This window comes from Bos taurus, chromosome 14 (assembly GCF_002263795.3).
Source record: "Bos taurus isolate L1 Dominette 01449 registration number 42190680 breed Hereford chromosome 14, ARS-UCD2.0, whole genome shotgun sequence".
NCBI lineage: Eukaryota > Metazoa > Chordata > Mammalia > Artiodactyla > Bovidae > Bos > Bos taurus.
This window is the reverse complement of record NC_037341.1, coordinates 66,265,219-66,282,126: the sequence shown is the minus strand read 5'-3', so window position 1 is coordinate 66,282,126 and position 16,908 is coordinate 66,265,219. Positions and strand designations below refer to the sequence as shown.

General features: G+C 45.0%; 1 protein-coding gene across 2 annotated transcripts in view; it reads left to right on the top strand.

Annotated features, from left to right (window-relative positions):
• Positions 1–16,908, top strand: part of MATN2 (matrilin 2) — a 172,928-nt gene that overhangs the window by 77,620 nt on the left and 78,400 nt on the right. For both annotated transcript variants that reach the window (XM_005215629.3, NM_001102528.1), the window contains 1 exon segment: positions 15,729–15,851. In XM_005215629.3, coding sequence (XP_005215686.1) covers positions 15,729–15,851 — 123 coding nt within the window.

Genomic DNA, 16,908 nt, shown 5'->3' with positions numbered 1-16,908 from the left:
GGATTCTCCAGGCAAGAACACTGGAGTGGGCTGCCATTTCCTTCTCCAATGCATGAAAGTAGAAAGTGAAAGTGAAGTCGCTCAGTCGTGTCCGACTCCCAGCGACCCCATGGACTGCAGCCCACCAGGCTCCTCCATCCATGGGACCTTCCAGGCAACAGTACTGGAGTGGGGTGCCATTGCCTTCTCCAAGATTCAAAGCAATCCCTATCAAAATCCTAGCAGACATTTTTGAGGAGAAACTGATGACCTGATTCTAAAATATAGATGAAAATTAAAAAAAAAAAACAATTGAATAGTCAAATACAATCAATTCTTATTACTCACAATAGTTATGGTTTGTAAGTCTCTGTGAACACTGAACTAGTGGGTACTGGATTATGGTTCCTAGGGGAAATATAGGGTTAGCTTCCTGCAAGCCTCTGGCCACAATATTTCACAAATCAATACAGATCCTTTATTTAGGGGTGTTTCTGTTTAAAGACACCTTAGCGATTCCCTGGTGGCTCAGACAGTAAAGCATCTGCCTGCAATGCGGGAGACCCGGTTTGGATCCCTGGGTTGGGAAGATCCCTTGGAGAAGGAAATGGCAACCCACTCCAGTACTCTTGCCTAGAAAATTCCATGGATGGAGGAGCCTGGTGGGCTACAGTCCATGGGGTCACAAAGAGTCGGACACAACTGAGTGACTTCACGACACAACTTCGATCGAGTGTATGTTGTTGATTTATTAACATTGAACTTACAGCCGACAGCACTATCACTCACGCCTGAACGAAGCTCATCTCACATCTTTCCTCCCTGGGGCACATCGTGGCCTTCTTGCCTTAGGGACACCAGACAGCGCTTCAACACTACTCGTAGGGGCTGTTGTAACAGTGAACTCACCAACAGACAGCACAAAAATTCTAAAATTATGGCTTTAAACAGAGCACAAAAAAGATATTTGCTTATACATGAGTGCCGAAACGAGAAGTGCCAGGGTCCAGCCCCGGTGGATCCAGGGAATTCGAGGCGGGGACGGCGTCGGCGAGGATCAGGAAACAACTGCTTAATTAAACGTTAATTAAGGATATAACGAGTGATGGAATAAGGATAGCTCAGTGAGGAAATTCAGTGGAGAAAAGAGGCTGAATAATTCAGCCAGAAGGTAAGAGAAAGAACGACATGGTGAGACCAAGTTTCGGTGAACAAGGCCTGCACTTTATTTTCCAAAGTAGTTTTTACACCTTAAGTTATGCATAGAGGATAATGGGGGAAGGGGTAGAGTCATACAGCAAGCCAGGCTTTCTTCCTGCAAACTTATCGTATGCAAAAGCTTAGGTGATTTGCATCATCTTCTGGCCCGGAGGCCTGTTAACATTTTAAGACCCTTTCTTCAGAAAACTTATTTTTCTCTAAAGGTGATAAGTCAAGCGCCACCCTCCAAAAGCATTAGATAAAGTTGCATTCCTACAGAGCAAAGGTGTGGTGGGCTATAACAAGAAAAAGAATTAACTCAAGGGTCCCAGGTTACAAACATTAAAGCTACTACTTACACCAATTATATTAATCAATACGCTGCCAGGGACACAGCAGGTAAGGGATATGGAAATTTAGCAGCAAACATTGGCCTGACAAGTGAAAATCCCTTCACCAATACAATTTCTAATCAATCTTTTAACTGCTCAAAGGAATCTGTATTTAGACAGTTTAGAACATTTCATGCCTCTCACAGTTGGGAGGCTCTGAGCAATCACATGTGGCCGGAAAAAACCTATTCAGGCAGGCTAGAGGACTTCCAAAGGAGTTTGTAGGTTGAAACACTGTCACACCCAGGAATTATTAACTGGAGCTGTAAGCTAACGCTTTTTTCAGAGAGAGGTAGTGGGGGACAGCCCCCCGTAAAGTCAGAGGTGTAGGTGAAGGCACAAAGCAGAAAGTAGGCAGACTCTGGTTTTGGGTGTAAATGCTCAAGAATTTCCAGGGGGACTCCTGAGGCTCGATCCGCCTTTGCGTATGCCGAGCCTCCTTCCTCATGACCTTTGTCATGGGTGGAGCTCCTCACGCTGGCTCCCTGCAGTGATAGAATTCCAGTTGAGCTATTCCAGATCCTGAAAGATGATGCTGTGGAAAGTGCTGCACTCAATATGCAATATGCACTCAGTATGCAATATGCCGGCTCCCGGCAGAGAAGGCAGAGCACTGTTTGTTTGACTTTCACTAGGCAAGTGCAGCGGCTCAACAGTTTCACCACTCTGCACAGATCCACGAAGGACCACGAAAATGCTCAAGTATCGATTCTGGGTTCCCAGTACATGTTATAAAGTAGGTAAATTGGCAAGTGTGGAATCTGCAAATAATGAGAATCAAGTAAAACTTTGAGAAAAATAAAGTTGGAGGGATCCAATTATCTTAAGACTGACTATAAAGCAGTTGTAATCAGAGCAGTGTGGTAGGCGTGTACAAGTGGACATCACTGGCACAGAATATAGTCCAGATATAGACCCACACATTTATGGTGGAATGACTTTTGACAGTTGCCAAGGAAATTCATTGGTAAAGAATAATGTCATCAACTCATGGTGTTACATCAACTGGATTGCCATGTGTAAAAAAATGGACCTTGACCCTTACCTCATACCATATTCAAAAATTTATTTAAAACTGATTTTAAATGTTAATATAAAGGAGAACATATAAATGTCTATATTAAAATGTAGGGGAAAAATTGATGACCCTGGGTTTGGCAAGGATTTTTTAAATAGGGCACAGAACACAAAAGAGAAACTCAGTAAATTGAACATCATCAAAATTAAAATATTTGCTCTGCAAAATAAACTGCTACTAAACTGAAAAGGCAAATCACAGACTGAAATTAAATATATCCAACAAAGGATCTTAGAATTTATAAAGAATTCTTATAACTCTATAATAGGAAAATAAACAGCCCAGTCAAAATGGGCAAAAGATTTGAATAGACACTAAACCAAAGAAGATATATAAAGAAGAGATGCTCAAACTTATTAGTCACTAGGAAAATACAAATTAAAGCCAAAACAAGATGGCCCCACTCTACTTCCACTAGATTGAATACATTTTAAAGTATTGACCATGTCAAGTAATGGCAAAGTTGGAAACAGAATCATCGTTTTTCCTGGTAGGAAGATAAAATGGTTCAACCACTTTGGAAAACAGATTAGAAGTTTCTTACAAAATTAAATATGTACTTACCATGATATCGAACCATTCCACTCTTAGGTATTTACTCAAAAGAAAGTAAAGTTTATGTTCAAACCAAGATTTGAGCACAAATGTCTACTTGTAATAAGCTAAAACTGGAAACTCAAATCAAATCAAAACAACTCAAATCATCGACAGGTGAACTGATAAAGAATTGTGAGATATGTATACAATGTAATACTACTGGGCAATGGAAAGAATGGACTACTGACACTTGTTGGAGAAGGAAATGGCAACCCACTCCAGGATTCTTGCCTGGAAAATTCCATGGACAGAGGAACCTGGCAGGCTACAGTCCATGGGGTCGCCACAAAGAGTCAGACACGACTGAGCGAATGAGCACAGCACACTGACACATGGAGCAGGCTGGATGAATGTCAAAATAGCCCTGTTGAATGAAAGAAACAAGACCAGAAAAAGAGTACATATTGTAGGATTCCATTTATATGAGATTTTAGAAAATGGTAACTAATCTGTGTGATACAGATCAGCAGATGAGTGGCTGCCTGGGACCAGGGGGAGGGATGGGGCAGGTGGAGGGGTTACCAATGGCAACTAGGAAACTGGGGATCTGGAGGTGATGGGTATGTTATCTTGATTATGGTGATATGTTGCTATGTCAAATTTATCAGATTGTATACATTAAATATGTGTAGTTTATGGTACAGTTTATGTAGACACAAACATTCACGCAGAACAACGTGGTTTTGGAAGGTAAGTGGTACTGAGACAGAAGGCTGCAAGAGAAGAGATCAGAGAGTCATGGAACAATCAGGGGTTGGGGATGAAGGGTTTTTCTAGCAAGTCAAAGAAGAGGAGAGAACTGCAGGGCTTGTGGTCTTTGGAGGATGCTAAGTAGAACAGACTGTTTGTTTCGAAGAGCATGTTTGGAGCATTAGTGGGGGATGAGAAAAGGAATTTAAGCTGGAACAAATTATGGGGTGATTTGATTTCTCAAACTGACTTCCAGCTGCGGTCTTTGGTGGATAGAGGGGCTGAATACAGGGTGTCAGAGGGAAAACCACGTGTTAGTACATTGACCTTGGCAGTAATACATAATATAGTATTAGATTTAGGTAGAGAATGGGTGCAGAAATACCATCTACCTATCCCCTCACTCGTTCATTTATTCATTCAGTACTTACTCATTCCCCTCTATGGGCTAGACACTCTGGTGGGGTGTGGGAGAGAAATAAGTGTGTCTCTCATATGTTGGAGATCCAAGGAACACTCAGATCTTGGCTTCCCTGGTGCTCTGCACGTGCGGAGCAGAAGGTGGACGATGCAATCAGTTTACAATTCAAGTCAGTTCAATCAATTCAGTGCTTATGTTTCTTATGCCCGTGGAATTAATTAGACCATAGCAATAATCCCCACCCAGGGGAAGAGTTTATGACCTAAGATGGGGAATGGTGGGTGAGGGGTGTTTGATAACTTCAGTTATCAGAGAGGAAACCTGGTTTTGCTGGGGAAAGCAAGAGCGAGTCTGGGCAAGAGCCCACACAAGTGGTTGGGTGCAGCTGGAGATGGGGGTGAGAGTTCAAGGAAAATGCCTGGCTGGATATGCTTGGGGTGGTCATTGGCCCTAAAAATGCATGGAATTTTGGAGGGAGAAAGGGAGTGTGGAAAGAGGAGGTCAGGGTCTCAGCTTTGGGGCAGCCCACAGAGTGCAGACCAAGTGCAAGAAGGAGCAGACTGCGCACGTGCACACAAGCAGGCGGCTTTGTGGGGGCAGGGGCTTGTTAGAAATGTAAATTTCCACACCTACTGAATCAGGGACTCTAGGCGTGTGGCCCAGGAGGATGTTTTAACAAGCCCTCCTGGGAGTTCTGATCTTAAACTCGAGTTTGAAAACCACTGATCCAGCTATTTTAAGCTGGATCACTCCCTGAGAGTTGGCTGCTCCATAGGGAGTTCATAATGAGAACGGGATGCTGTGATTGACAGCCGTTTAGAAATTGCAAAGCGCTCAACAAGACTAGGGCCTTATTTGTTCACGCTTATTTCTGATTTCGATCAACCCTATTCGGTCAGATACACTTATGTTTTCAGGCTTTGTTTTGGGGCTCCTCCTCTTTTTCCCCTCTCAAATGGAAACTAAAATCTCAGTTCGTGAATAGGATAACTGATTGAAAAAGCATGAAGCTTTGGGGGAGGAGAGATGTGAGCAAGGCACAGCTGGACTTTGCCTGAAAGGACAGGTTTGTTTTTGTGGGTGACATTGGCTTGCTTTTGTTTCTTCCAGCGTGGAAGCACAAAGCTGATGACTCACATTAACTGCTGAAAGTCTTTAAATTCAAACTGCAGCTGTCAAAATACGGTTAGGCTTTCAGAAGACATAATGAAAGAAGGGGGATAGTCCCTAAAAATGCAGGCTTGGGTTTCTCAGGCTTTTGCGGAGCCTTAGCTCCAAGTGAGCTTTTGGGTTGGAGCAGGCAGAGATCCCATTGTTTCCCAACGGAGAGAAATAGCAGCTCTAATAATACATTCCTCTTCTCTCTTCCTGTGATAAATAATTTCTGATTTCTCCATCTCAGGCTCAATAGCAGCATGTGTGTGTACTAAGTCACTTCACTCGTGTCCGACTCTGTGTGACCCATAGACCTAGACTGCCAGGCTCCTCTGTCCATGGGATTCTCCAGGCAAGAATACTGCAGTGGGTTGCCACGCCCTCCTCCAGGGGATCTTCCCAACCCAGAGATCAAACCCTTGTCTCTTACATCTCCTGCATTTGCAGGCAGGTTCTTTACCACCAAAGTGGAGCTTGTCTTTAATGGTGTTCATTTTGCTTTAACTCTAAAGGAGAAATTAGACTGTCACTGGTATCAATAGCATGCCATGTGGCTTGTATACAATTCTGAAAAGTCAGTAAAAACCCTTTTATTTCATCTAGGATGATGTCAGCCGCAACTGCCACAGTCTTTGTCCCGTGCTTCTTTCTTGTCCAGGGTAACCAGATGAGAGTTTTCCAAGTTCTCTGGGCTGAGGCACTGTGCCAGGCTTTCAAGATCACACATGGAGAAGGCCCTTAAATCTAGAATGCCTGTGAGCCTCAGGGGAAACACCAGTGATGGATGTGAGCACAGCCCTGGGGCTCTTAGTTATCAAATCCTCCCTGATTTATTTCATTGGGGAGACCGAGCAGATGCGGTTTACATCCCTCCTAAAACTCTCCAGGAAGAGGAGCAAGCAGATTTTGCTGACTGTCAGCCATGTACTAACACATGCCCTCTGGCAAGGCATTGTTTGAGTTGAGATCTTTTGCTGTAAAATTCAAAATTGCCTACTTTGCTGTATCAGATGAAGTCAGCCTAGAACTCACAAACCAAAACTTAGCCACAGATACACTAATGTTGTTTAAAGTGATATGAATCTAGTGTCCACGTGTGGGGGGTTTCATAGGCACCCAATAAAGTGATATTGTATTAGAATAGTGATGTAGGTAAAATCTGGTTGGGGTCACCTCTTCTCCATGCTTACCTAGGCCTGCTCTACTAAGACATTTGGCACTAGTGGTAAAGAACCCACCCACCAATGCAGGAGACGAAAGAAATGCAGGTTCAATCCCTGGATCGGGAAGATCCCCTAGCATAGGAAATGGCAACCTACTTCAGTATTCTTGCCTGGGAAATCTCATGGTCAGAGTAGCCCAGGGGCTGCAGTCCATGGAGCTGCAAAGAATTGGACACGACCAAGTACAAGAATAAGGGAAGCTTATCCCATGGATGGAAGAGCCTGGTAGGATGCCGTCCATGGGGTCGCTAAGAGTCGGATATGACTAGGCGACTTCACTTTCACTTTTCACTTTCATGCATTGGAGAAGGAAATGGCAACCCACTCCAGTGTTCTTGCCTGGAGAATCCCAGGGACGGGGGAGCCTGGTAGGCTACCGTCTATGGGGTCACACAGAGTTGGACACGACTGAAGTGACTTAGCATAGCATAGCATAGCATATTTGCTGAGTACCTACTATCTCTCAGATACTTTATCATCTATATTATCTCATTTAACCCTGCAATAAGATGTTTTCTCTACTTAATTATTTAACCTCTATGAAAATTCAGTCTCACAGAAATCACTTATGCGAAGTCACACAGGTCACCTCGCTGAAGCCAGGTCTGACTCCAAAGGCAATATTCTTTTCATCCTATCTGATCGCCTCCCTTGTACCTTATGTAAAGAAACATGGGACTTCCCTGGTGGTCCAGTGGCTAAGACTCTGCACTCCCAATGCAGGGGGCCCAGGTTTGATCCTGGTTGAGGGAACTAGATCCCTCATGTCACAACGAAAGATCTGGTGCAGTCAAATAAATATTTCTTTAAAAAAGAAGAAGAAACATAACTGCCCCTTATCTCCTCCTCCAAGATTCAGCCCTCCTGACCCTTGCTTTTTCATATTACCTGCCTCAGGTCCTGATATACAGTAATCTTTTCTGAGATGGCCTTCTGACCACACTGTGTGAAACAGAAGTTCCCTTCCCTCCACACTCCTATTGCTCTGTCCTGCTTTTGTTCCACAGTACTTCTAAGATCTAAGTAATATATGGTTTAAGCTGTTCATGTCATGTCTGGCCGCTGTCCATGGTATGCCAGTAAATGTTTAGCAACCAGATCTCCAGGGGGAAAATACCCAATTTGTAATGTTCACCAATCCCTGTGGTGTCAGTACTGCCACCATGGCTGATTTCACGCTACCCGCTTGGCCTTGCTGAACGCAGAGTTGGGAAGAGGTGGGCATGGTCCGTCAATGTGGGTCAGTAGGAGCCAGCTTTCCACTCGAATATCAGCTCCATGGCGAGAGGGATCGACTGACTGTTTTAAAATCAAGGGATCAATTGTTTCGCTCACTGTTGCTTTCCCAGCAGTTTGAACAATTTGATGAATGATTGAATTCAGTCATTCAAATATATTTTTAAAAACTGACCACATGCCAAACAGCATGCAAGTTGAGCTGGAGGGCTGAACAGAACAAGCACTGGCTTCCAATGGCAGGGGAAGTAGACATTAAATTATCAATTGCAAATCAAGTGTTACATTGTAACTGTGGTAAGGAAAACCATGATGGTGAACTTGATCTCTAACAGGGAGTGGTCAGATAAGAGCCCTCCATCCCCAAGTACTCCAGGCTGGCTGCCGCCGCTGCTGCTAAGTCGCTTCAGTCGTGTCCGACTCTGTGCGACCCCAGAGATGGCAGCCCACCAGGCTCCTCCGTCCATGGGATTTTCCAGGCAAGAGTACTGGAGTGGGGTGCCCAGGCTGGCTACTTACTGTCAAGTCAGTTCAACACACGTCCACTAAGCACCTGCTGTGTGAAGCATGTGGTATCAGGGGTACCCTGAGAACCACCAAGACTTACCCTGTGCCCCTCAGAGCTTACAGCCTGGGTAAGAATGATGAGTGAGGAATGCCTGACAACCCTGTGTTTCAGGTCCATTCACCCATTCCCAAGCACTTGATGAGCCCCTGTCATGTGCCAGGCAGTGTGGTAGGTACCAGGTATGCGAGAGACAGCAAGACAGCTGGTTCCTTAGCTGTTGTGAGGATTCCAGTGTCTGCAGCTGGAGACTGGCTCCCTGATGTCACTGTCCTCTGCTGGGAGAGGAATATCTCTTGCTGGGGACGAAAAGAGGTACAGAGACTTGGGAAGAGTTTTATTCCCGTCTCACTCATCTTCCCAGGACCCAGGACCCCATATCTAGTGGAGGAGATATTGTAGGACTCTAGGACATCCCCTTTGGGAGGCAGGGGGGTTGGGACTCTGTCACTGTTCTTTCAGCAGATGAACACTTATGGGGCACCAACTCCACGAGATAGGACACTGGGGAATCAAACTGAGTCACACCAGCTCACCTTCCCGTGGGGCCGTCAGACTAGTGATCAGGTCCTTCTAATACTGTGGGATAAATACTGTGACTAAGTTTTGGTTTGTGAGTTCAAAGTGCCTACTGTGGGATAATACTGAGGGATAAATGCATGAGTGCTCTAGTGGAGCCATGTGTAGAGAGCTCGAGGAGCCCAGAGGAAGAAAACCTGAAGCCCCGCCAACCTGGAGAAGGCTTCCTGGAGTAGATGACTTCAGATTGAAGTCAGTAGTCATGAGTGGGAGTCATGGGGTAGAGAAGGCTTGAAAGGGTAATGGGAGCTCTGAATTTAGTGCTCTCCACACCCCCGCCCCCCCACCACAGTTTTATCATCTTTCACTGAAATCCAGACTGTGAGAAAAAGAAGTGCTGTTTTTCTAAAGAATAAAGAATCATCCAAAAACATCTGTATTTGTTTCCAATGAAAGCAACCACTGCCAGAAAAACAACAAAGTTGTTTTGTCAGAACCTAGTCTGTATTTATTCCTTTGTCTTTGTTTAATTAAATTAATCCCTCAATGGTTTCCTTTGGGACAGTACAGATCACTAGTGGCCATAAATCCCCAACGTTCTGAAAACAGTATGAAAGGCCCGAGGCCAGCTGGCAGGCCTGCTGTTTGTGGGATGTTCTTCTGGAATGCAAGCCGTGATCCTCCTGTTCCTACCACACTCTACGCCCTCATGTAGTGTCCAGGGTCTTTCAGACACTTGGAGAGAGGTCCAAGGACAGCAAAAGAAAAAAAAAAATCGAGATTTGTCTAAAAGAAGAATCTGAGCCTGGAGACAGTTGACAAAGGCTGGCTCTTGTGTCTTTCCCTGGATGAATATGAGGACTTTTTACCTGGGAGTTTCAATGACTCTCAACCTGGCTGCACACTGGGGTTATCTGGGAGTTTCAGGAACACTGCTGCCTGCACCCTGGCCCCCGCTGCCTGACTCAAGGCAGTGAGCTGGGCGTATTTTCCGAAGGCCCCTAGATAGTTCTGGTGGGCCGTCGAGGGGGTGCACTGCTGCCCTGACGGATGGGGCCCTGCAGGGCTTCAGGGCTGTCCCTTCCTGGAAGGAAGGAGCACCTCCATGACCTCTCTGCCTACCCTGTGGGGGGGAAATCTTGGGGGGAAAATGGTTATTGCTTCAAGATCTTGGTTCACTGCTTTCATCCACATTTTTCAACCTATTTCAATTGGGATTGGGAATTGGCCACAGGCTTGGGACTTGGGGGTTGGTTGTTCCAGTGTCCTGGGGTGTCATTGCCCAGCCATCAGGAGTTCATGCAGGGACGCTCCCCTCCTGATTAGGGAGCCTGGCAAGGGAGACACATTATTCATTTACCCAAACACTAAATCCTTTCAATTTCGCAGAGCTAAAGTAAACTGTGATGCCACCAAAGTTACTCTTCCACAGCACAAGTCAGGTGAAGCGGCCCTTGATTTTTTTTTTTTTTCATTATTATAGAAACTCTTGGTATAAACTCTTGTTAGAAAATTCAAAAACAGATAATTATTGCTTCAAGATCTTGGTTCACTGCTTTCATACAATCTACATTTTTCAACCTATTTCAAATGGGAATGGGAACTGGGTGCAGAGGGATAGATGTAGTTCAGGCTACTACGTCTGTGTGCTAAGCTGCTTCAGTCGTGTCTCTTTGTGACCCTGTGAACCATACCCCATCAGGCTCCTCTGTCCATGGGATTTTCCAGGCAAGAATACTGGAGTGGGTTGCCATTTCCTTCTCCAGGGATCTTCCCGACCCAGGGATCAAACCTGGGTCTCTTTCATCTTCTGCACTGGCAGGGTTCATTGCTTTTAAAATGCTTCTTTCAAAGAGGTTCTTTTGTAACACTGATTTTTTTCATTATTATAAAAGCTCTTGGTGTAAACTCTTGTTAAAAAATTCAAAAACAGGTAATTACAAATAACAGAAAAAAATGAAACTCTCACCCCTCCTTGGTAACCACTGTTAGGCAGGGTTCCTGCTGGACACAGAGAGGAGGCAAAGCAACTGTGGGGGCTGAGCAGCGGGACCCAGGTGGAGAAGTTCCCACCCCCACCTTCAGAGATGGGCTTGGGACTTGGGGGTTGGTTGTTCCAGTGTACTGGGGTGTCATTGTCCATCATCAGGAGTTTGTGCAGGGACGCTCCCCTCCTGATTAGGGAGACTGGCAAGGGAGACACAGTATATACATCAGTACATAAATGCCTTTGTAATTAACATGGTTATACATGCCAGGAAGGGCTTCCCAGGTGGTTCAGTGATGAAGAATCCACCTGCCGATGCAGGAGCCGTGGGTTCCAACCCTGGGTCGGGAAGATCCCCTGGAGTAGGAAATAGCATCCCACTCCAATATTCTTACCTGGAAAATTCCATGGACAGAGGAACTTGGCGGGCTTCAGTCCATGGGGTCACAAAGAGCCGGACACAACTGAATGACTGAGCATGCACACATGTGCACACATGCACACACACACACACCAGGAAGGAAATGTCAGAGGTGCACAGACATGCACTGACAGCCGGTGGGTGTGGCCAGCAGCTCTGACAGATAGTGGAAGGTCCTCATGTCAAGAAGTTGATTTTCCCATCCACACACACGCAAACCAAAGCTTCTTTGGCATGGAAGTCAGAAAACTACCACTTTGTTCCCAAAGAAGTGGCTTTCATTTATCCGTACACTAAATCCTTTCCATTTCCCAGAGCTAAAATAGACTGTGATGCCACCAAAGTTACTCTTCCACAGCGCAAGTCAGGGAAATGGCCCATCTCCCTTTCTGAGATGTTCACCCTCAGTGGTCCCCCGATGAGCAGGGTTGAGACCAGGCAGCCTGCTCCCAGGCCCTCTGCCATCCCGTGTCAGCTGTCCTTCCGACGCCCCCCTCCTGCTGCTTCCCTTGGAATTCCCAGAACAGGGGGTCAGCTCCCCTATCTGTCCACTTTTTCCTCCACTCCCTGCAACTTTACTGTCTCCTCAGCTCCGGGTGGATCCTCTTCCTTTTCTCCGTGTCTCTTGCTTGCCTGCCAGTCTCTTCTGATTGATCCAGCTTGGGCTGGCTGTAATGCATCCCCGTTCTGAACTCCCACTGTATTGGCAGCACCTCTCTTGTGGATTTCTAGCATGTTCTGTTTTGTATTTATTTATTTAGGGTGCATCTGGCAACCCACTCCAGTGTTCTTGCCTGGAGAATCCCAGGGACGGGGGAGCCTGGTGGGCTGCCGTCTCTGGGGTCGCACAGAGTCGGACACTTCTGAAGCGACTTAGCAGCAGCAGCAGCAGCAGCAGGGTGCATCTGATAGCTACGCTGGCTCTCCCAAGCCTCAAACGGGGCTAGTTTGAGGCTTTTTGAACGCCTGTACATGAACGCCTTTTGCATTCACTGTTCAGTCAGAAACACTCACACATGCATATATGGTGGTGGTGGTTGTTCAGTCACTAAGTTGCGTCTGACTCTTGCGACCCCATGAATTGTAGTCCACCAGGCTCCTCTGTCCTTGGGATTTCCCAGGCAAGAATACTGGAATAGGTTCCCAATTCCTTCTCCAAGGGATCTTCCTGACCCAGGGATCAAACTGGTGTCTCCTGCAATCCAGGCAGTCTCCTTCATTGCAAGCGGATTCTTTATTGCTGAGCCGCAGGGAAGCCTATATATATATATACACACACGTATACACACACACTAGTTTAGTTTCAGGTATGCAGTATAACGATTCAGTATTTTACATTTCCACTGTATATATTATGAAACAATCACCACAATAAATCCAGTTACGATTTGTCACCATACTAAGCTGTTACAGTATTGCCTATTATATTCCCTATGTGTACATTACATCCCAGTGGCTTATTTATTTTATAGCTGGAAATGGATTTATACCTCTTAATCCCCTTCACTGATCCATATCCCCAACCTGTACCTTCTGGCAACCACCAGTTTGTTCTCTGTATCCATGAATCTGTTTCTGTTTTGTTATGTTACTTCACTTGTTTTCTAGATCCCACATATGAATGAGATCATACAGTATTTGTCTTTCTCTGTCTGATTTATTTCACTTAGCCTAATACCCTCAGGGTTCATCCATGTTGTTATAAATGGCAAAATTCCATTCTTTTCTATGGCCGAGTAACATTTCATTGACTATACGTAGCACGTCTTTATCCATTCATCTGTTGATGGGCACTTAGGTTGCTGCCATATCTTGGCTATTGTAAATAATGTTGCAATGAACATAGGGGTGCATATATCTTTTTGAATTAGTGTTTTTGTTTTCTTTGGATAAATTCCACTTCTGGGTTTTATCAGAAATGCTCTTCCTAGAACCTCACCTTCCTAACCCTTAGAATACAAGCTGCGTGATGGCAGGAGTCCCTTTGTTGGTTCACACTACATCCCCCGTGCCTGGGACAGAGTAGGTGCTTTGTTGATTCAATAAATCAAAAGTATCTGATAATTCCAATTTTTCTTATATCTCTGGCTTAGGCTTGTAACTAACTGTAAATTTTGTTATTCTTCAGTTATTTACTATGATTTTTGCATGAGCTGAAGTTTCTTCTGATTATTGTTATTTTCCCTATATCTGGATCCATGGGAAATATCAATTGGAGTTCCCAATTGGAAATATAAGATATAAATAAGATAGGTAAAGAGAGGAATTTGCATCTATAATTTTTTCATCTACTTCATTGATATAGGAGTGAAAATAATTCTTTTAGCATTTTAAAACCAGAATCCTTCCTTGTGGAATTTTAGATCTAAATGTTTTTTAATCTTATGATGTAGCTTCCATTTAAAAAGAAATTAATGCATTTGATAGAGGTGCTAAATATGTCAGCTTTTATCTTTTTATCAATTTGATATTTTACATTTATCAAAAAGTGTAATAAACTATAAAACTCAAAGACCTAGGAGGTTACATTAAAGTGTAGTCATTGTATTCAGGGATAAATCAAACTTTCTAGTGAATTAAGTTTTTACCAGAGCTGTCACAGTGATAACTTTTAACCAGAGGAAGAAAAATTTTTTAATGTATTCAATCGCTTTAATGCTCTCTGATTTTCTTGAACTTTAATGGTAAAGTCACTGAAAGAACTAGTTATGAAACCAAGTCGTTATCCTTGCCGAGAAATACTGTCATAACGTCAGCCAATTTCTTCAAAGGGGAGACTGAGTCGATGAAGGATTAAAAATGCCTTTAAGCTTTTCATCCTCTGATATATTCTTAGTTCTATGGCAGTAAATGCTCTACTGTGAGTGTATTCTTACACTGCATTGGAATAAAGAGCCAGAGCTCAGCACTTTGTGGGCACATAATAAATATTTGACTGGAATAGCGTTGTTAATCACCATAGAAGAGCCTGGTGGGCTACAATCCTATGGGGTCACCAAGAGTCAGATGTGACTGCATGACTTTCTCTTCACTTCACTTCAGACCGTACATTGATTTCTCCCTATCTTTGTTGCTCAGTCGTGTCCAACTCTTTGCGACCCCATGGACTGTAGCCTATCAGGCTCCTCCGTCCATGGGATTTTCCAGGCAAGAGTGCTGGAGTGGATTGCCATTTCCTTCTCCAGGGGATCTTCCTGACCCAGGAATCGAACCCAGGTCTCCTGCATTGCAGGCAGACGTTTTACCATCTGAGCTACCAGGGAAGCCCCCTATCTTTGTTATCTCTACCTAAATTCTTCTGGCTTCCCATTTTCCTCCTTTATTACTGGGGTGCATAAATAGAACACAAAAAGGATTTTCAAACATCCTTCTGATAGAGAAATGGAATGGGAGAAAGTATGTCCAAAGAGACCAATACAGACTTGAAAATAAGGGGCTCTTCCGGACCTGCTGTGTTTTTGGTGGGGCAGCAGGTCTTTTCACCGTGCTCTTTCCCAGCTTCTGCAAAATGTCAAAGACAGCGCCAAATGGTCTTGTTGAGACTATGTACGTAGGTGTGTACATTGGTGAGACTGATTACAAAGCCTTTAGGTTCTCAGAGAATACGGATGGTACTTGATTCGGACAAGCACAAAGGCCTGCTCATGATAACTTCAATCCTCAAGAACCGTCCATCACTCTCCTTGACATGAGAAAAATACATATTGATGTTAATTTTAAATTTTCTAATGCATTTAATAGAGAAGAAAAATTCCAACTTTGAAAAATATGCTTTTATGTATACATAAGTGGCTGTGTGTGCTCAGTCACATCTGTCTCTCTGTGACCCCATGGACGATAGCCCGCCAGGCTCCTCTAGCCATGGGATTTTCCAGGGAAGAATACTGGAGTGGTTCCTACTCCATTTCCTACTCCAGGGGATTTTCTCAAGCCAGGGATCGAACCCCCATCTCTTGCATCTGCTGCCTTGGCAGCCGGATTCTTTACCACTACACCACCTAGGAAGCCCTTACATACATAGAAACTCACCCAACTATTAACAGAGGTAGTCTCTGGATGGTAGGACTGCAGGTGGGGAGATTACAGTTGAATTTTCTTTTCTATTTTTTTCCTGTTTTCCAAAATTTCCAAAATGTTCCAAAATTTCTTATATCGCTTTCAGTCAAGAGTTATTTTGCCAAGTGCTGTAGAGTCGCTCATTGACGGCCCTGTGCCAAGAGTCACCTCCTTCTGAGCCAAGTTCTAATGATGCCTCTTTGCCCCAGTCCAGGACCTGTGTGCAGCGGACGACCACGGCTGTGAGCAGCTCTGCGTGAACCTGCTGGGCTCCTTCGTCTGCCAGTGCTACAGTGGCTACGCCCTGGCCGTGGACGGAAAACGGTGTGAGCGTGAGTGTCCCGTCCAGCCTTGCCTGATGGGGAAACACCAGGAGGGAAGCGAGAGGGGAGTCCACATAGCCAGTTGCTCTCCTTTGAGTTTCAACCAAGTGCTCCCAGTTCTCTGTCCTAGTTGTTAGTCACCATTTGAATTTTAAAGACTTCGTTTGTGGCTGAGCTTAGCATTTTCCCAGTCTGGGTCCTCAGCAAGAAGCGTATTTATGATAATCTATGTTAATAGATCAATCCATTACTGCTTCCCTTGGCAAGGACTGGGCGGATTTGCATTCAGTTTGGAGCGGGTGTCTGGGCTGGTCTGCCTTCAGTAGAGCTCAGGTATTATACGCCAGGTCAGGTGGTGATGGGTGATGTTGCTGAGTGGCACCTCAAAAAGGTGGGCAGCCTTTCTTCTAAGCGTGGATCTGCAGTTCAGAGACGGTCCTGGGGACCGCCAGCTGTGAGAGGCCAGCTGTGGGTAGTTGTAATGTTAGTGTTAGTTGCTCAGTCGTGTCCGACTCTTTGCGATCCCACGCACTATAGCCCACCAGGCTCCTCTGTCCATGGGGTTCTTCAGGCAAGAACACTCTTGTAGATTGCCATGCCTTTCTCCAGAGGATCTTCCTGACCCAGGGATTGAACCCAGGCCTCCTGCGTTGCAGGCAGATTCTTTACCATTTGAGGTATAGGGAAGACGAGAAAACAAACAGCAGCCTCCAACACTGGCCCCAGCTAAGAAGTCTCAAGCACAATACTTGGAACCACAGGCACCGCTTGCAGTCAGCTGAGTGGCTTCCCACTCAGGCAACTCCATATTTCAGGGGCCGTGAGAAGTGGGGTGGCATCTCATTTCTTCCGTGATGGGTAATGGTTTTCCTCGGCACCTATAGGGCAGACCAGTGAATCCCTAATATGTGTGTGGCACCTCCCAGCTTGTCTGCAAAGCCCTTTAAACTTGCACAGACTCATTCGTCTTTCCACCAGCGAACAGTGCCTGGCATAGTAGGTGTTCAACAAGCTGAGTAGGGTACTTATGAGGCAGACAATCCGTAAGGAAAGGAAGGAAAAGGAC